The sequence below is a fragment of the Kogia breviceps genome, chromosome 3 (assembly GCF_026419965.1).
Source record: "Kogia breviceps isolate mKogBre1 chromosome 3, mKogBre1 haplotype 1, whole genome shotgun sequence".
Taxonomy (NCBI): domain Eukaryota; kingdom Metazoa; phylum Chordata; class Mammalia; order Artiodactyla; family Physeteridae; genus Kogia; species Kogia breviceps.
Window position 1 is genome coordinate 10948708 of NC_081312.1, and position 21054 is coordinate 10969761.

At 39.4% G+C, this 21054-nt stretch overlaps 1 protein-coding gene across 18 annotated transcripts in view; it reads right to left on the reverse strand.

Annotated features, from left to right (window-relative positions):
* The window catches only part of UNC79 (unc-79 homolog, NALCN channel complex subunit), a 258599-nt gene that overhangs the window by 4053 nt on the left and 233492 nt on the right, over window positions 1–21054 (reverse strand). For 10 of the 18 annotated variants that reach the window (XM_067027850.1, XM_067027842.1, XM_067027847.1 and 7 more), the window contains 6 exons: window positions 15365–15454; window positions 13080–13255; window positions 11925–12111; window positions 10115–10312; window positions 7965–8042; window positions 530–924 (listed from right to left, as the gene is read on the reverse strand). In XM_067027850.1, coding sequence (XP_066883951.1) covers window positions 613–924; window positions 7965–8042; window positions 10115–10312; window positions 11925–12111; window positions 13080–13255; window positions 15365–15454 — 1041 coding nt within the window. In that variant the 3' untranslated portion in view covers window positions 530–612. Of the gene's footprint in view, window positions 1–529; window positions 925–7964; window positions 8043–10114; window positions 10313–11924; window positions 12112–13079; window positions 13256–15364; window positions 15455–19756; window positions 19831–21054 lie in introns of those variants that run through there. The other 8 variants (XM_067027853.1, XM_067027851.1, XM_067027844.1 and 5 more) reach the window with 2 other exon arrangements.

Below are 21054 nucleotides of genomic sequence, written 5' to 3' on the forward strand. Positions count from 1 at the left end.
AAAGGAGGCCAGCAAACCCCCAGGAGCCAGGGGCGAGGCCGGGACAGATGCTCCCTCATAGCCTCAGAAGGAATCAATTCTGCCATCACCTTGATCTCATAACTTCTTGCCTCCAGAACCATGAGACAATACATTTCTGTTACTTCAGTCACCCAATGTGCAGTGCTCAGCAGCCTAGCAAACTAATACAAGGGCACTCAAGGAAGCAAAGCCCAGAGGTGGGAGTGTACAGAGAGGTGAGGAAGCAGTAGAGGTTCACATGATGCTGAAGGGTGAGGCTCTTAGCACAGGGCCATGAAAAACAAGTTTAGTAAAGCAGAGTGAGGCCTCTCACCATCTACCCACAGATGATCTAGGATGCCACATAAGAAGATTTGGGTTTTATTCCAAATTCAGGATGCTTTTTGGTGAGGGAAGCCCCATTCACCACGAGGAGAATGGTGCTCCAGCAAGGTCACTGTGGCAGCAGTCTGGACACTAGGATGTGGAAGGACGTGGAGAATGGAGGCAGGGGCCCAGTGTGGAAGCCGCCTCCATGGTCCAGATAAGACCAGGGACGGCTTCTGGGATGAAGGATGCTGCCTGCAGTGCCAACCTGTGAGGGTCTGAGGACTAGTTTGCCCTTTGGATCAGGGAAAAGGTTAAAAGTGAGCCTGGGATTTGTTCACAGCAATGCAATGACCAAAGCGAGAGGATCAGGAGAGCCTGCTGGGACGGGGGATAGCATATAAATAACCTCTCTGGGGCTTCCCTGGTGGCGCAGTGGTTGAGAGTCCGCCTGCCGATGCAGGGGACGCGGGTTCGTGCCCCGGTCCGGGAGGATCCCACATGCCGCGGAGCGGCTGGGCCCGTGAGCCATGGCCGCTGGGCCTGTGTGTCCAGAGCCTGTGCTCCGCAACGGGAGAGGCCGCGGCGGTGAGAGGCCTGCGTACCGCAAAAAAATAAAAACAAAAACAAAAACAAAACAACAACAAAACCCACCTCTCTGTTCACTAGTCACGGCCATAGCTGCTAGTCTCATTCAATGCATCAAATTATTAAAAAAAAAACCAACAACAACAATTTGGTAAGGTGATAAATTATATTTTCTATTCTTTTGTTCCCAAGGCTAAATCTGGCTGCTGTTCTGCTTTCAACGTTCTATAGATACAAACAATTTGCTAATTTGACTTCCATTGATGTTTATTCCTAAACACAGTGTTTCTATCACAGCCATTTAATACTCTGTGGCTAACATGTCTATTGTGTTTGGAAATGGAGTATCCCAGAAGATGTGATGGGACTTAAACTCAATCAGAAAATGACACCCTCTCATGCCTCCCCTGCTACCCACCCTCATAGTAAAACTGTGGGATTACGAAGGTTGGTGGCAGATAAGGGTGTACTCTCTGGCATTTAAGAGGACTGGCTCATCTGGATATTCTGAATGGAAAAAATAAGTTAGTCTAACCGCCTTCTCCCTACTGTCTGCAGGGCAAAAACAAGCCCTGAGGGGTCCTAACGCCTACAGACTTTTGTTGTCTTTTGACCCATTTAATATGGAAGCACGCCTGTATGCCTCTTGATGTTTGGGAATACCTGAACTAACCTCTTGTTAAGAATCCTGAGGGACAGGGGAGGGTTGAGACCAGGGAACACTGAGTACTCTGCCCCTGGGTAGACGCCTTTCCCAGGGCTGCCCCAGGGGCTAAAGGTCTTTATGAGGCAATTAAGGGGAATACTGAGGCTGATTTTAGAAGTGCTTTTGTTATTTCCCCATTAATGTAACACAAGACCATAAGATTCTAAATATACCTGCAAGGGGCCTTCAGGTTTGTGATTTGCAAACCTGACTGAAGGCATCAGGTTAAAGTTCATTGTGAAGGACAGCATTATACAATCCATCAGTCATCCTAGTTCAGGAATGCTAATTTGACTTTTTTGAATAACGTTCATTTCAGTACCCTTTTGCTAGTGGCTCCTACAAAGCTGTCAGTAAGAATTAGATGTAATTTATTCTGGGCACTGTAATGTTATAATAAAATTGGTTGTTTTTTTTCTTCTCCAAAAACAATATCCAGAAAACTGAAGGACATTTAGTTTTTCATCAAAATCAAAGGGATACTTTTCCTCTTATCTTGGTTTATGTTATGGGATAAATTGAAGACTTCCTGCTCAGTTGGACTATATTCATTTCACTCCATGCTTTTTCCAGCCCTCAAAATAAAATTAGTCATGAAACTTTCTCTTTCACCCAAGATAGAGTAACAAAGACCAGATTTACAATCCTGCCTAAAACAATACTAAAATTCCAGATGAAGGGTAATGAAACAATGATTTTCAGACATTAAGCATCAGCAATGCAGGACAATGATCACTGAGGGAGAGGAAACAAACAAGGTGACCCCTACAGTTATCGTAGCTCACTGCCTAGAAAGTGTTTTCAGGCAGTAGCACAGGGAGAAGGAACCCAGGTAGAGTCTGGTGGTCTTCCTGAGGTGAGGAGATGGAGCTGGGAGTCCAGGGAGGCCAAGGGAGCTAGAGTTTTTAAGGCAGAGTAGTGGAAAGGAGAGAGCTGGAGAGAGAGAGAGAGCTAACTCTCTGAAGATCTGTAAAGGGTTCCCCTTGAGTCTTCAGCTCAATACTGACCAGTATACACATGTGAAAAAATTATCCAAGGCTGAAGAAAAAATAACATAAAAAATTAGAGGGAAAAATCCCTGGTAATCACATAGCAATAGTTTGTGTTTCCATTAGTTACAGTGGAAAAATCTTGCAAATCATAAAACACCAAGTAGAGTACTCAGAAGGATATTACCTTACCAGTGAAGAAATAGTAGCCCTAGACAAACTGCTGCTCCGACCCTACATAACAAAGCTTAACACCAAGTTTCAAAGGTATAAAACTGTTTCTAAGTAATTTAACTATGGCATAGAATACAGCTCAAGAACGCTTGTAGGAATATAAAATATCTAGCAGACAAAAAAGTCAAATTCAAACTGTCAAGAATCCAATTAAAAATTACCAGGCATGTTAAGAAGCAGGAAAATGTGATCCATAATGAGAAGAAAAATCAAGTAACTAGAAAAGACCCCCAAATGATACAGAGAACAGATTTGGTAAACAAGGACATTAAAACAGTTATTATAACTATATTCAATATAGTCAAGAAGGTAGAGGAAATACTGAGTATGTTAAATAGAGGTATGCAAGAACATTTTAAAGAAACAATAGCTGATACTTTTCCAGATATAATGAAAACTATAAATTCACAGATCCAAGAAAGTCAACAAACTGAAGCACAAGAAACATGAAGAAAACTACACCAAGGCATATCATCATCAAATTGCTTAGCAACAATGGTAAAGAAAAAATCTTCAGAGCAGCCTGAGTAAAAAGACGTATCATATACAGAAGAAAAAAAATAAGAATGACAAAGATTTCTTCTCAGAAACAATGGAAGCAAAAAGACAGTGGATGAATAGCATCTTTAAAATACTAGGGGGGAAAAAAAACTTTGAACCTAGAATTCAATAACCACTGAAAATTGCTTTCAAATATGAAGGCAAAGTAAAGACTTTCTCAGACATACAAAAGCTGAAGGAATTAAGCTTCAGCAGACCTACACAAGAAGTTGTAAAGAAAGTCCTTTGGGCAGAGGAAGATGGAAGTTTAATTCTACAGAAAGGAATGAAGAAAACTGAAAAATGTAAATATGGCAATAATAGCAAATATAAATAAATATAAAACAAAATGTAAATTGCTTTGAGAGATAATTGTTTAAAGCAAAAAGAAATTATGGTTTGGTTTATAACATACGTAGGAGTAAAATGGACGACAATCATAGCACAAAGTCTGGAAATGGAAGTATACTGTTGTACATTCTCATACTATACATGAAGTGGTATATTATTACTTGAAGGCCGATTGTGTTAAGTTAAAAATGTCGACTATAAACTCTTAAGTCAATCACTAAAACAACAATAGCTAAGACATATAGCTAATAAGATAACTGAAAAACACATTTAAATAACCCACGGGTCAAAGAAGAAGTCAAAAGGGAAATTAGAAAGTATTTTGAACTGAATAGAAATGAGAATATATCAAAATTCAGAGGAATACAGCCAGTCAAAGCAGTACTTAGGAGGAAATTCAGAAAACCAAACACTGACAGCTGAATAGAAAAAGGTTCTCAAATTAATGACCTCAGCTTCCACCTTAAGTATCTAGACCAAAAAGTGGAAATTGTATTTAAAATTTAATCATTAAAAACTCAATTAGTCAAAATGAAGGTAGAAAAAGAGGGAATAAAGGACAAAGAACAGATGGGAAATAAAGAAAACAAATAGCAAGATATTTTAAGCCAAATGATATCACAAAACACATTAAAGGAAAATGGTTTAAAAATCCCAATTAAAAGGGATTGTCAGATTGGATTTTTTAAAAAGCCCAGTACCCAACTACATGCTGCCTATAAGAAATATACTTTAGGGCTTCCCTGGTGGAGCAGTCGTTGAGAGTCCACCTGCTGATGCAGGGGACACGGGTTCATGCCCCGGTCTGGGAGGATCCCGTGTGCCACGGAGCAGCTAGGCCCATGAGCCATGGCTGCTGAGCCTGTGCTTCCGGAGCCTGTGCTCTGCAACAGGAGAGGCCACAACAGTGAGAGGCCCGTGTACCACAAAAAAAAAAAAAAAAAAAAAAAAAAGAATAGTACTTCAAGACCAAGTGGTTTGTCCCAGGAATATAAGGTTGGTTTAACATTCAAAAATCAATCCATGAAACTCACTGTTAATAGTCAAAAAAGAAAAATCAAACGACCATCTCAATAAATGTAGAAAAAGCATTTGACAAATCCTACATGTATTCCTGACAAAAATTCTTAGCAGACTAGGAATAGAAGAGACCCTTACTCAATCTGACAAAGGGTATCTATGAAAAACTAACAGCTAACATTTATATTTAATGAATGCTTTCTTCCTAAGATCAGGAACAAGACAAGGTTTCCAACTCTCATGACTTCTATTCAACTTGTATTAGAGGATCTAGCCAGAGCAATGAGACAAGAAAAAGAAATAAAAAGTATAAAAATTCAAAAGAAAGAAAGAAAACTGCTTCTACTTGCACATGACATAATTGTCTACAGAGAAAATCTGATGAAAGCTATAAGAAAGCTACTAGAACTAATGAGTTTAACAGATTGCAGGGTATAAAGGCATTTAAAATCAGTTATATTTCTAACTGCTAACAATAAAATACCAAAAATTTAAATGTAAAAAACCATACTATTTATAATACTATAGAATTACTATATACTTAGGGATAAATTTGACAAAATATTCTAGTCCTGTATATGGAAAACTATATATATTGCTGAAAAAAACTAATGAAGACATAAATAAATAGAGTGATATACTCTGTTCAAAGATTGGAAGACTCAGTATTGTTAATATCTCAATTCTCCTTAAAGTGATGTATACATCAGTGCAACCCACATTCCCAGCAGGCTTTTCGTAGTAATTGACGAGTTGATTTTAAAACGTATCTAGAATGCAACGGACCTAAAAGAGCCAAAACAACTTTGAAATAGGTGTAGAAATTTAGAGGAGTAACACTACATGATTTCAAGGCATATAAGAAAGCTATAGTAACCTAGACAGCGTGGTACAAAGGTAGGCCATACATGAATGAACCATACATGAATGGTCAATTGATTTTTGACAAAAGTGCAAAGGCAATTCAATGGATAGAATTTTTCACAATCCTAGAATAATTGGATATCCACACACATAAAAAGTACCTCAATCCATACTACACACATCCACAAAAGTTAACTCAAAATGGATCATAGATATAAACTAACACCTAGAAGAAAACATATATAATACCTAGAAGAAAACACAAAGAAAACTCTTTGTGATCTTGGAGTAGGCAAAGATTTTCTTAAATACAACATCAAAAGCATGATTAATAAAAGAAAAATTTGATAAATCGTATTTCATCAAAATTAAGACTTTCTGCTCTTCACAAGTCACTGTGAAGACAATGAGAAGACAAACACAGAAAAAAAAATCTTTGCAAATGACATATCTGATAAAGGACTTGTATCTGAAAATTCAATAATAAGAAAATAACCAACCTGATTTTTTAAATGGGCAAATAATTTTAATATTTTACCATGCAGATATATGGATAGCAAATAAGCACATGAAAAGATGTTGAGCATCATTTGTCAACAGGAAAATGCAATTTTGCAGTACACAGTTCTTAGAACGACTAAAACTAAAGATTAACTACATTAAGTATTGACGAAGATGTGTAGGCACTGGAATGCATACTGCTGGTGTGAATGTAACAGGGTGCAATCACTTTGGAAAACAGTTTGCCAATTTCTTTAAAAGTTATACACATATCATACAGCCTAGCAATTCCACCCCTTGGTATTTATCCAACACACCTGAAAGCCTATAGCTACACAAAGACTTGTGTATGTATATTCATAACAGCTTTATTTGTAATAGCCTCAAACTTTTGGAAACAGCTCAGATATCCATTAATTGATGAATGGATAAACAAAATGTGTTATATCCATATAATAGATACTACTCAGAAATAAAATAATCTACTGATACATGTAACATGGATTAATGGTAATATAATTATTCTGAGTGAAGGAAGGCAGAAAAAAGCATAACTACTGTATGAATCTATTTATATGAAATTCTAGAAAATGCAAACTAAGCTATTATGACAGAAAGCAGATCAGTAGGTGCCTGTGGATGAGGAAGTGGGGTACAGGCAATGGTGGAATAGAGACTAACATGTGTATGAGAAAACTTTAGCTGGGGAGGACAATATTCATTATCTTGACTGGGTGATGGACGGTTTCACGGGTATAATATGTGTGATGTGAAGATATCAAATTGTACATTTACATTTTACATATGTAAAGTTTACTGTGTATAAATTATACTTCAATAAAGCTGTAAAAAACAAAATCAGGTATGATCACTCAAGTGTCAGTCATGTAGTTTCTCCCATAGTGTTGACTTTTGCTATTGACTGTCAAGCTAGATAAGCTGTATCTATCCCATTTGAACCAACAACCTTGCACTTTTCTGGTAACAGTCAAGTTTTCCCTAAAAATGTGCTGCTTTTCTTCAGCACTGTGTGAGTTAACTTTACAAATGTCCTTTATTGAAGGGAGTCAACCAAGGAGTGAAATAGGAAGTTCTACGGTTCTAAACTGATGCACTCTGTGGGGGTGGGAGGGGGAGAAGGAGGGGGTGGTGATGGTGCCTGGGATAATGGAATATAGATGTGGAAGGCAAAGAAGGAAGTGGTAGAAGAAGAGGAAGGACAAAGAATCAGTGAAACAGAGAGGTGGAATGATAGGAAGGAAAGGAAAAGGAATGGAAATAAAAAGAGAAAGTGAGTGAGCAACCGCATTCTCCTTTGTTCTTTTATCTTTTTATCACACTAGGATGTTTCTGATGTCCCTGGATAGATAACAAATACCTGAATTACTTTCACACACTGTACAGTGATTTAGAATAGTAATATTAGAAACTAAATTAATTTATCTTAGAGAAAAGTATCAGCTACCAAGTCAAACAATGACAGAGTATTTTCCTTGGTTGTCTGGATAACTTGCAAGGTGAGGCTCCACCAAACAATTTATATGACTCTAGGGTCATTTCCAGATCAATGTTTCTGGTAATATTTTCATGACTTATGTTGCATGCGATCATGGTGCGACATACTGAACCCAGCTAGAGTTGGTCACAGTGACGGAGCAAGAGCCAAAATTATACTATAACCATTCGGTGAAGGCTTGTTATATGAGCCCGATTCCTCCAGCCCCAACTTTGAACGTGAAAATTAAATCAGTTTTATTTTCCTCTTCAGAAGGTACATTCAAAATAAATCCACATTTGTTTTTAGAAGCAAGAAATGGTCTATAGAAATCATAAGATTTTCCTACCTTGACAAAAATTGTTGAATTGCATTCTTGCAATGCCTCCATTAAACTAATCACATGGAGACACACCATTTCTACCATCTGAAACAACAAACAGGAAAATCAATTCCACTCAAGGTGATACAGAAACAGTCTGCAGCCACATGCCCTGTGCCCATGAGGACATTCTGCACAACAACCAGAGGTATTTATTCCTCTCTAAAACTTCAACCAGAAACTGAATTTTATAAGCTGCAGAGGTTTTGCAGTTGCCATGCCTTCCTCATCTAACTTGGGGCTGCCAATGAATTCAGGTATCAATCTCACTAATCTGCACCACACTGTGATTCACACCAGAGGATAAACCGTTTCTGCTTCCTTCATTTCCAACTGCAGAACTCTTGCGCTTGGGTCTTTTCTCCATCTTGATCGATCTTTTCTCCACAGTTTCTTCACTTGGAGTGGCTGTTTCATTTATTGCACCATCTGTGTTTGAGGCTTTATTCTCCGTGGAACAAGGCAGTCATATTTACGACAGTTTAAAAATACCATAGAAATGATATCCCTCATCAGAAATCCCTGTGGCTAGATTTTAAACACTCCAAGGGGGGATTCTACCAGACTGGCTTATGTAGTTTAACAAAATTTTCAGAATTTAAAATTAATTCAAATTCATTTGTAACACCATTTGTACAAGATTCACCCGTAACAAATGCGTTTCCAACATTTGAATATTAAGAGACATTTGGAGGAGAGGTATTAATGGTATCAAAAAACTAGTGAGGGTTTCCCTGGTGGCGCAGTGGTTGAGAGTCCGCCTGCCGATGCAGGGGACACGGGTTCGTGTCCCGGTCCGGGAAGATCCCACATGCCGCGGAGCGGCTGGGCCCGTGAGCCATGGCCGCTGAGCCTGCGCGTCCGGAGCCTGTGCTCCACAACGGGAGAGGCCACAACAGTGAGAGGTCCGTGTACCACAAAAAAAAAAAACAACAACCCAAAAAACCCCCACAAAACTAGCGACAATAGAAGGAAACTCTGAATCTCTAGTTTAAATTTAAGGTCCCAGTTTCTTCATCTGTAAAAGAGCAGAATAGAATACTTGACCTCCAAGTGCTTCTTCAGTCCCAGACTCTATGATCTAATAAATGTAATTATCTATGCGGTGGTCAGAACTGTTGGTGCACCCTAAAGTTTTTACATAAATTTCCTTTAAGTTGAATTAAAACACCTCCCTCCATACAGAACTGCCTTATAATATCTGCTCCTCTAAAGAAAAGAAAGTGCTTCCCTAAAGGAAAAATATAATCCCCTTTCCAATTACAACAAAAAGAAAATGTTTCTTAGACTAATATTCAATCAGTCAAAACCATTCCAGAATGCACTGGTGGAGAGTGAATTGTTGCGTTTCTGGGCACATTGGAATCATCATTATGGCGTTCTTCCAGGCCCCTTGCCCTTCACAGATAAGAATTCTACTGATGAAGCCCTCATAACCAAGACACTGGATGCTGCTTTCCCAGCTGACAATCTTCCTCCAAAGCAGCAAACTAAACCAAAGGACTCCCTTGTAAATTCCTTCCATACACCCTCCAATCTTGACTCCATAGGACTAAGCTAAGCTTGTTCAATGAAGTGGGCTTATGTCATCCATACCTCAGATATTTTCCAACAAGGTGAGCCATCCACATTAAAATGGAACTGGATTTGAAGATTGAGGAGCTTAGGTCCTCAGAGGGCAACTCAAAATGGTGAGACTCTTTTCAGGTTTGGGCCCCAGGTAGAATTAACATGTACAGTCAATCTGCTCTTAAACACCACAAAGACATGACTTAACTGGCTATGGTTTTTCCAAATTGCCCTAGAGTCCAAAAATAATATAAATCTCCCTCCTCACTCTCTGACTTTATAGCACAAGACAACTCTTAAAGGTAGAAGTTTCACATAAATTTCCTTTGGCACTAGGCAGAGAAAACAAAAATGGTTTTTGCTGAATTTGTTTGCATTGTTTTTCATCAAAATTATTACGCAGGTAGAACATCCAGGTTGTAACATAAAAATTCACCAATCCATTTATGTACTGTTACAACTGAGGTCTTTAAAAAAACATGTAATGTGAGGACTGCAAGTGGTTTTTGAGATTCGGTCCGAGAGGGGAAACTCATTTGTGAACTCACCACTTTGTTATGGGCCATCAGCTGAAGGATGCTGGGTGTCACCCTGCTCCAAAATTCTAGTGCTGTCAGTATCGCTGTGAAGCTGAATTCATTCTGACTTTGAACATTTGTAGCTACAGCACTTTGTTCGCAATATATGGTCCAGAGCTGAGCAAAGATAAATGCATGGAAAAGAGAACACATGTGCAACACGGAGGTCTGAAAAGGAAGAAAACAGGGAACCATTACATTCTAGTGGGCTGTGGTGCTCCAAGGAGCCCTCCCCACACGGCTTCGGCTTTCCAAGGAGCACAGCCAAAGTACATGTAATTCAAGTGATCCGAGGCTGGTGGAGTTGTCTCCAAGTTACAGACTCATGATTCATCACCTCCAAACAATCTGCTCTTCACCTCGTTAGAGGGAGTGCGCTTAGAGACCAAGCATCTTTTCAGAGAGAAGGCACCTTAGTTTGCAGAATAAATCTACCCACCCCCTTCCCCTTTAATGAAACTGACGCTCCTATCCCTACACTAGATTAGGAAGAACAATCATTCTACCATTTTCGGGTATTTGCTGATCTGTAACATGGGGATAACAGTACCCTCCTCAAAGAGTTGTAGTTAGGAGCAAATGAGGTGATATACATGAATGCACTGCTCAGCACTTAATAATTATACTACTATTAGTAGTGACAGCAGTAGCAGCAGCAGCAGCAAAGATAGTATTCCTAACTAGTAGTGAGTAGTGATAGTATTCCTAACTAGTAGTGAGTACTGATAGTGTTCCTAACTAGTAGTGAGTACTGATAGTATTCCTGACTAGTATAAGTACTGATAGTATTCCTAACTAGTAATGAGTACTGATTGAGTAAGCATCTATAATGTCCCAGACACTGTGGTAAAGACTTTTTATAGATCACCTCCATAATTCTCAAACCATTTCATCTATTTTACAGATGAAAACTTGGAGCTCGGAGAGGTTAAGTAACTTTTTCAATGTCACAGAATTACAAAGTACCATCATTAGGAATCAAACACAGATTGGGCTGAAATATTAGGAACTGACTGCCTACTTCCTTTTGCAAACATCATTCAGGTCATTTGGATGGGTACTCTATTTGATTTCAGAATAAATGTATTGCCGGTCAGCTTGCCCTGGCCTAAATCATAGCTGTTCCCAAACTCGCCGTGACCTCCTAGAATTTGCCTAAGCTCTGTGAGGGGACCTTGTCTCCTCATAACTGATTAGTACCAGTATGTCTAGTTTGCTTGTATAGGCTCATGATTGATGCTTGCCTTGGATTGATTTTATTCTCTTAAGCACATCATCTGTCTCTACAATTTATAAGTTCCTCTGTGTAAGTGATTCCAACATATACTTTAGTGAGTTCCCAACTGGCCTTATTTTCATTTTGTATCTTCATATATCTCTAGAGATTTAAGTTGAAAGGCAGTGCATAAAAAATTAGAGTGTACATTTTCCTCCTCTTCATATTTGGTTCTAAAAACTGATCACAGAATTTTTATTATATTTCTATCCTTGTATTGCTCTTCATTATTTTGAGACAGAAATGCTTAGGAAGCTAACTCTTGCTTGCCTCCATAATTTATCTTCATAAAAGTAAACCGAAAAACAATTTAGGGGGAAGAAAAGACAGTCTGGGAATTTGAACAACTTTAAATAAGGCATTAGCACAAAGTTGCTTTCCTAGCATCCACAGGAGGGCAAGTGATAAGATGCATTTTCTTCTCAGAAGAAACATAATTGGCTGATAAGGGTTTCCATTAGCAATTTTGATGCATATGGTTTTAATCTTGCAGAAATCACTTACCTTTGATTGCTCTGGAAATCCAATCAGGATAACAATAAGATGGTCTGCAATATGGGAACCTGCATCCAGAGGTATTGGCAGGCAGGGAAAGGAGGCATTTGGACACACCGCATTATGAGTGAGGGAACCCAGAAGCAGCCAGGACAGCAGCCGGATGTGAGAGACACACTCAATGAATTCTTTTGGTCTATTAGGGAGGAAGGAAGCGTTAGAGATGTTTTTGTGTTTCGTTGGGTGCTTAACAAACCCTTATTGATGGAGGGGTTTAAAAGTGTGGTCTTGTAGGCAGTTACATGGAGCAAAACACCAAAGCAACAAAGTGAGAACAAAATGATAAATCTGTTTGTCTTGTTTTGCACTCTAATCCTGGATCTTAGCTTCTTGAGCAGAGAGCAGCCTTTGGCGACACAGGATTATACATCATTCTTCCACAAACCTGGCTGCCATTCTGACTAGCTTCTCTTTCTAAACTCTTTCCTTTCCTTTCTTCTCATTAGAAAGTTCTCAGATATCCCCACCAGAAGGGAAGGAATAGAAGAGGAGACAAAATACACAGCCACCCACATTCCTGTTCTCCAGTAATTTTCTCCCCCTGCCCCCACTTACACCCCACTCCAAACCTTTCCTCTAGCCAGGAAGCTGCCCATGCCAGATGGCAGGTCAAGCCTGCTCCAAGGTCCCAAGTAAAGTAGCCCACGGGCACCTCTCTCTTCTCAGCCTCCCTTATGGGCAGGGTCAGGGGTTCACACCTCCTTGAACTCTATCTCATCTCTGATGTAGATTCTGTTCAAGCTATAATCTAAGCTCCTTGAAGGAAGAAGTTATGTAAGTGCACAAATAAATATCTATCAATTTACTTAACTAGTGGAAATTAAGAGTTAAAGTGATAGTTCTAAGCTCCAAGTTTTCATCATCCATCAGGATGACTGAGGTCTTTGTGGGAGGGCAACTTTTATTGTCAGCATGTCATGAAGTACTCATGTTCAAAAATGCTGCCAGGTCAGCAAATAAGTATGGAACTTGGTCTCAATTCCCATCTCCCTAACCAATCATATTCTATCCTCATAGATCTTCAATGCATTCAGTAGCTCTTACTGAGCCCCAGGAAACTCAGGGGCGTTTCCTGCCTCGTGGCCCGAATAGTAAGGGTCTTACCCTTGTTGCATTGCAGAAGGGGGGTGATAGAGCCAAGGCAGATAGCGAATCACAGCTTTGTTATCTCTGTGGTTGCCCCGTGAGATTTCCATGGCTGCAATCTGAGCCAGCCCAACCTTGAGATGGCCACCAAAGGTATCTTCATGCAGAGGCTGGGAACATGTCTTCATGTGGCTCTACAAAACCAAGTGGTATTTTGTGACTTTGGCAGAGTAACTGGGGGTGTTCCAGGGCACTCTTTAAGAAGATCAGCTTGTCATTTCCACACCTTCTATCACCACTCCCAAGCATACAACCCATTTAAACTTCTTCAGGGGCTTCCCATTGTTCTTAGGATAAAGGGGAAAAAAATTCCTTAGCATGGCCTAAACAACCTGGAATGATCTAGATACTGCAGATTTCTTCATCTTACCCCTTCATCCTTGTGGTCCAGCTACACTGCCTCTCCATGTTCCCTTCCATCACTGGCCTTTGCTTATGTGGTTCTCTCTGCCTGAAATACTGTTTCTGCCTCTCTTCGCCTAATTAACCCTATTCATTGTTCAGATTTTAGCTCAAGTGTCACTCCCTCCAGGAAGCCTTCCCTGACCTACTCTAGGAGCCTTCCTAACCTCCCTGGTAGGTCATATCACCCCTATTAGAAGCTCTCATGCTGCTGTCTACCTCTTCTTCATAGCAATTGTGAAAGTCACAATTTCACTTTAGTTTGTATGAAATTTTCATTAAAATTGCCCATCGCTGCCAGACTATAAATGAGGGCAGCCACTGTGTCTGTTTTTGCTGATCATCACATCCTTAAATGCCTAGAACAGTGTCAGGCATGTTATTGGTGCGCAGTACATACTAGTTGAATTAATTCAGAAAAATTTCATTGCTCAGTGTGGCTTAGTGGAAAGAGCACTGAACTGGGAGTTGAGACCTCGGTTCCAGACCCAGTTCTGTCCTAACAGTCACATGGCCTTAGCTAAGCCACTTGCCACTTGACCTTTCTGATCTGTTTCCTAATATGTAAACTCAGAGGGTTGGATTATGTCTACCGTCCCTAACCTTTTGGTCATCATGGATCCTTCTTATTATTTTTCTCTGTATTTTGGAAGTGGCTATAAAACTATTTAGGTAACACTGTTTCCTCTTCAGACATCAAAGTGGTTTCAGCGTGGGCAGCCAGATTCAGCAATCAGTAACACGTGCGTGAGCAAACACTAGGGGAGCTTACTCAGAAATGACTGGATTTGGATATTGTGAGAAATCATCAATTTAAATTTTGGTTCTACTCTCCACAGAGCATTTGCAAGTCTATCCCTATCCCAAGGAACACTTGGATCATCTGAGCAGAGTCTGGAAACTGAGTTGGGTGCTGAAGGGACCGTAGTTTTAGCGGATGAACTTCTGGCACGACTAGATCCTGTTTATCAAAGAGCCACATTTAGTGCTGGACTGCAATCTGGCTGCTCATCGGGCCATGTCTGGCTCCTCTTCTGCTCTTTGTCCAGGGCCTTCCTCAAATCTCTCGGACTATCAGTCTTTTAGCTCCCTAGTCTTCTCGCGGCAGGGAAGTTGACTTGCATCAGCAATTCATTCCACCCTGCAAAGCAATCAATATCCTCAACAACCTCACTGGGATTTTATCCATATGCAAATTAAATGTTGTTCCGTCTTTAATTATTTTCTGGAAGGAGATAGCTTTAACGCAGATAGAAACCATAAACAACTTGTGTTTGCATAATGTGTACACATTTCATACAAACTAAAGTTTACAAAAGTGTCTTCACATGCATTATTTCACACGGGCAGCAAAGGTAGGTTGATTTAGGTGGGTTTATTAGACTTCCTTTGCTAATGAGGAAACTGAGGCTCAGGGTAGTTAAATGGGTGGCACAGTGAAAAGAGAATGGGTTGGGGGTCACTACAGTCTTAGGTCACCCCTGTCTCCACCACTTAGCAGTAGCATGATCTTGAGCAAATGACTGCACCACCTTAGGCCTCAGTGTCTACATTGGTAAAATGGGAATATTTTACAATAGGGGCATTGTGAGAATTGAATAAATGGCAAAAGTAAAGGTATGCACAGAACTGGAGCCGCCACGGAAATATCCTTTCCTTTCTTCACTCCCTCTTCACAGAGGCAGAACTCAGTTCTTCAGAATCCCAGGACATGGGCTCATTCAACAGTGCCACCACGGCCTCTCCAGGTAATGATAAATTTCCATCCAGTCTGCTTAATTCCCTAGAAATGCCTCTCCGTCTCGCTAACCTGAGGGATGAGGGGACGCAGGCCCTCTTACCTTCAGTTTGGTCAGCGTGTGCATGTCTGCCACGAAGTCCAGCACGTCGCTGATATACTGCCGCACGCACTCCATCGCCGCCGTCCCGCACTGAAACACACAGGAGGACACGGCGGGGCGCGCGCTCTGAGTCACGGCCTGCACTGTCGCCCTGACTGCAGGGATTGTCTCGCTCTGGTTTCACGCTGTTTACTAAGCAGTTGTTTCATTTTCTGGATGTCTGACTCCGTTACTCTCAGCCATAGCCTGTGACTGTCTGCCCCAAACTTGGACAAAAATTAATAAAAAGGTTTGTGGTGGACAGCAAAGAAATGGGATGGCCTAGGGAAGACAGGGTTGACAGGCTTTTTTCCACTGGGCCATTGAACTGATTTTGTTTGCTTGTTTTTACACTGGTTGGTATATAAAGATTTAGCCTATGTAAAGGTCATTAGTATCGGTCTTCATGACTTGAATCACCTCAGAACAACAGTAACACTTTACCACTCCAGGGAGTCTTAGACACACAAAAAATATGTATCACCAAGTTCTACCACCATAATCTTAGATGTCTTTCTCTATCAAAAAAAAAAAAAGGACATAAACAAATATCATGTTTGTTGAAAGAGTCAAAAATTCTTATATTCAAGCACTTACAACTTCTTATACATAGTAGGTACACTATTAAATAGATAAATTTATCATTGTTGAATTCTTGCTAGGGATAATTAAAGAAACAAAATGAGGGCTTCGCTGGTGGCGCAGTGGTTGAGAGTCCGCCTGCCGATGCAGGGGATACGGGTTGGTGCCCCGGTCCGGGAAGATCCCACGTGCCGCGGAGCGGCTGGGCCCGTGAGCCATGGCCGCTGAGCCTGCGCGTCCGGAGCCTGTGCTCCGCAACGGGAGAGGCCACAACAGTGAGAGGCCCGCGTACCACAAAAACAAAAACAAAAACAAAAACAAACAAACAAAAAAAGAAACAAAATGGTCATCTTCCCCACATACTTAGCAGCGTGTTTGAGAAGTTTTAAAGGAAAAAAAAGCACACTTGTGTTTCAGGTTATTAAATGGAGTACACCTGCTCTCTCAGGGCAATGCAGTGAATTTAGGATTATAAACAAAGAAAAGGAAAATGGACAGACAGGCTGCTACATCAAAGCTGTATGAGAGAACCCATACATAAGACTGGATATAATGTGGATCAAAGGCAGGCCCTCTTTGAAGCCATCTGAATACTATGCTAAGGCCTTTCTTAGCTTTCTTTAGGAAAACCTGGAACATTATATACTTAACTAGCTCACCCAGTGGCTCGCATTTTCCCATATTCATGTAAATCTGCACAGCACTGAACTATATCACCTTCTATCTCTTCTAGAATGTTACGCCTGTCAGTTCCTCTGACAGGATAACAAACAGTCAAATAAGGTCATTGGCAGTTCTGTCAAGAGTGTTTTCCAAGCATTTCATATGTTTTAAGGTTTTCTTCTTTTAATTTAAATCAAGTGAAGGAATTATAAAAGAGCTCCTGCTTTGGGAATACTGGTCCCTTAGTGCAAGAAAGGATCCCCCCCCACCCCCGGCCCACAGTTTATTCCATTTTCTCTGACCTTTCACATGTCATGCAAATAAGAGCATATACTCTGCTCCTGAATTTCTTGAAAGGGATTTGTTTCTTTCATAGGCAATATTTTATACCATTTCAACTAGGCAAATGTCACAGAAAATAATTACTTGGAGCATTATTCAATATTTGTCTTTTACCTTTGAATTTCAAAAAATTAGAGGAAAGAATTTACTATTACCAGTTACTTTTGCTCTAGAGACAGTAACTACATCTAATAAAAGCCTTAAAATATACTTTCTAGTCAGGATAACTTCAGTGAGCCATCTACACTTATAAAACAAAGCATATAATTTCCAATCGCCCCCCTTTTTTCTTTTACTTTGCAAAACGTAAGTATAACCTTAGTGTGTTATTTTAAAAAACATAAAGAGTCTAGCTCAACTTGTTTCAAAAGACTTATGTTTATTTCAGGGGGAAAACTGATGATAAAGGAGTTGAAAACATACTCTAATCTCAAAAACATGAATTAAAGTGATCCATGTCCAATTCTTTCTCAAAACTTGTATCTGATTTTTAAGTGACATTTCTTACATTATAAAGATAACACGTGTTCGATGTAGAAACCTTGGAAGATATAAATTAATAAAAAGAAAAAGAAAAATCACCATAATCCTAATTCCTGCTCTCCACCTCTGAGACAGCCACTGTTAACATTTCCAAATATTTTTAATGCATATAACACACACACATATATAATTTTTATAAGATTGAGATAATTTTTTTCTAACCTGCTTTTTTTTTTTTTTTTTTTTTTTTTGCGGTACGCGGGCCTCTCACTGTTGTGGCCTCTCCCGTGGCGGAGCACAGGCTCCGGACGCGCAGGCTCAGCGGCCATGGCTCACGGGCCCAGCCGCTCTGCGGCATGTGGGATCTTCCCGGACCGGGACACAAACCCGTGTCCCCTGCATCGGCAGGCGGACTCTCAACCACTGCGCCACCAGGGAAGCCCTAACCTGCTTTTTAATTAAATTAATCATAAGCATTTTCCAATTAATTAAATATTCTTTGAAAATTTGATTTGGTCCACATAGTAGTCTATCTTATAGATGTACTTTATTTTATTTAAATAATACCCTAATGTTGCACATTAATTTTGTTTCCATATTTTTGCCATTTTACATGCTACTTTAATAAATATACTTGTAGATAATTCTTTATGTGCTCGTAGATAATTCTATATTTAATTACTTTCTCAAACATATTCCTAGAAGTAGATTGTCAACTCTTTTTCAGCAAAACTGTCACCAGTAGCTTTTAAGAATGCTTACCTCACTTCATCATCAGTAAGTTTCTTTGTTAAGAAAAACCTGCTGATTTGCCAGCTGATTTTAATTTTTATATTTTTAAATTTTTATATTTTATATTAATTTACAGTTCACTGATTGCTAGCGAGGGTAAAAGGCTTATTTTGAATGGCTTATTGGTCATTGGAAAGGGTTCTATATGTAGAGCTATAAGTGTTGCTATTTTGTTGTTTTGGAATATTTGTCTTTTGTTGATTCCAATAAACCTTTATATGTTAGGGATATTATTTTTTAGCTATTGCATAGGTAGCAAATACTGAGTTTTAGAGAATTAAATAAGGAAACCAGTGAGTGCTGGGCAGAGACTGGCGAGCTACTCACAGAACCATTTTTCTTCTTCCCTAGGATGCTCTAGACCACGTTTCCCATCCTCCTTTGCAGTCGGGTGTGGCAGAGTGACGGAGTTCTAGCCAATGGGACGTGAGTAGGAGAAATGTGCTCCACTTTTAGACCTGGCCCATGAAAACGGTCCGCGTACCATATTCCCTTCCCTTTCCCCAACCACCAGCTGACTGCAGAGGGCTGCACACGACAGAAGAAACCTGATCCGCAAGTGCTCATGTGGAAGTCCTCCTCCCTTTGTTAATCAGGACACCCATTTAAACCTCACTTGAGCAAACAATACACTTTTTTGGAGCTAGGTTGCTAAGAACTGGAATTTTATCTCATAGCATCTTGCATTACCCCAACTATTGTCAAGAACCTTTAAAAAAACCCAGAATCTATTAATCTACTCCTAGAAATCTATTATAAAGAAATAGTCTAAAATATGAACAAAGATTTAAGCACAAAGATGTTTATCACACATTAGTTACAATTGCAGAATACTGAAAATCATGAAACTATCCAACAATAAGTAGTGTTTGCTAATAGTATTTTTTTTACTTTTAGTTGTATTTTATTTTTTTATTGACATATGTTTGACATATAATGATGTAAAATTAAGGTGTAGAGCATGTTAATTTGATGCATTTATATATTGTAATATGACTGCCATCGTAACGATAATTAGTACCTATATCACATTATGTAATTATCCTTTCTTTTTGGTAGGAATAATTAAGTTTTAGTCTCTTAGCAAGTTTGATTATTATAGTACAGTATTGTTGTCTACATTCACTGACCTGTGCATTACATCTCTGGGACTTTTTTACTGCTCATTGTAAGTCTGTACCCTTAAACATCACCTGTCCTGTCCCCCTACCTCCATTAATATTATTTTTAATAGTTAATGTTTACTCAGCACTTACTATATATTTAGCACCATGCTAATGTGCTTTACATGCATTATCTCATTCAAGCCTCAACCTAGACCTTAGGCCCTATTATATCCCATTCTACAGATAATACAAATCAAAGCATCATGGGTTAAGTAACCTTCCCAATCACACAACTAGTAAATGTCAGGCCTCAAACTCAGGTGTGAATCAAAACCCGTATTGTTAATCACTATTTTATGGTGCAGTCACATGAGGTTATGCCACTTTGGGGAAAATGCTTATGACATATGAAGCCAAAGCTGCATCTATATTACGGTTCGACTATGTTTAAAAATATACCTAGAAAAAGAAGAAAGAAAATACATTAATATGTTAGCATTAAAATTATCTCTGGGTTGAATGACTGTTATTCCTCCTCTCTCATAATATTTCTCCACATCAAAAAAAAAATAAAAATGAAGTAACGTTTAGTGTGCTGTGGTTAAAACTGGTATACTTGTAAATGAATAAAACCTTCTTGGAAAGCAACATGGGAATACGTATTGTGAAGATGTTCCTGCCCACTGACTAAGGAATTTATCCCAAGGATATCATTCAAAATAAACATGAAGAGGATCTTTGTGTATATGCTATATACTATGCTATGCTATACAAGCAAAGAAACTAGAAAGCATATAGATTTCCAACAATATAGGAATAAGCAAATCAGGATACTGAATAGATCAAAACATGTAAAAATTTTCTAAAACAATAAGGTTCTTATTTTAGGGCAGAAGGATTATAAGTGATCTTTCTTCCTTATTAAAATTTTTCTCGGACTTCCCTGGTGGCGCAGTGGTTAAGAATCCGCCTGCCCATGCAGGGGACACGGGTTCGAGCCCTGATCTGGGAGGATCCCACATGTTGCAGAGTAACTAAGCCCGTGCTCAACAACTACTGAGCCCACGTGCCACAACTACTGACCCTGTGCTCTAGAGCCCGCGAGCCACAACTACTGAGCCCACGTGCCACAACTACTGAAGCCCGCGCGCCTAGGGCCCGTTCTCCACAACAAGAGAAGCCACTGCAGTGAGAAGACCGTGCACCAAAACCAAGAATAGCCCCCGCTCACCACAACTAGAGAAAGCCCGCGTGCAGCAACGAAGACCCAACGCAGCCAACAATAAATACATAAATATGTAAACAAATACACTAAAATTTTTTTTCTCTACTGAAAATTTAAATAAATTTTTCCATTAATAATTTAGATCTCTAAGGTTTCTTAGTTTGTTGCAATAACCTTGCTATCAATAAGTTATTGTGGTTTCTCATATTCAATCCTATCTATAAGAATCTTAACATATTTCACCGAATAGTTCACTAGTTAATGATAACAAGTTTTTTCAACTTTCAGAGGAAATATTATAAAGGAAAACAAGGTATTAAATGCTTATTTCTTTCTGGCAGTAGTTAAATCAAACTGGTTAACAGAAGCCAGTGTAAGAAAATTGATTCTGGAAAAATTGAACTTTAATCAAATCTATGCTGTATGCCTGGTAATTTCTTCCCTCTCCTTAACTGGCT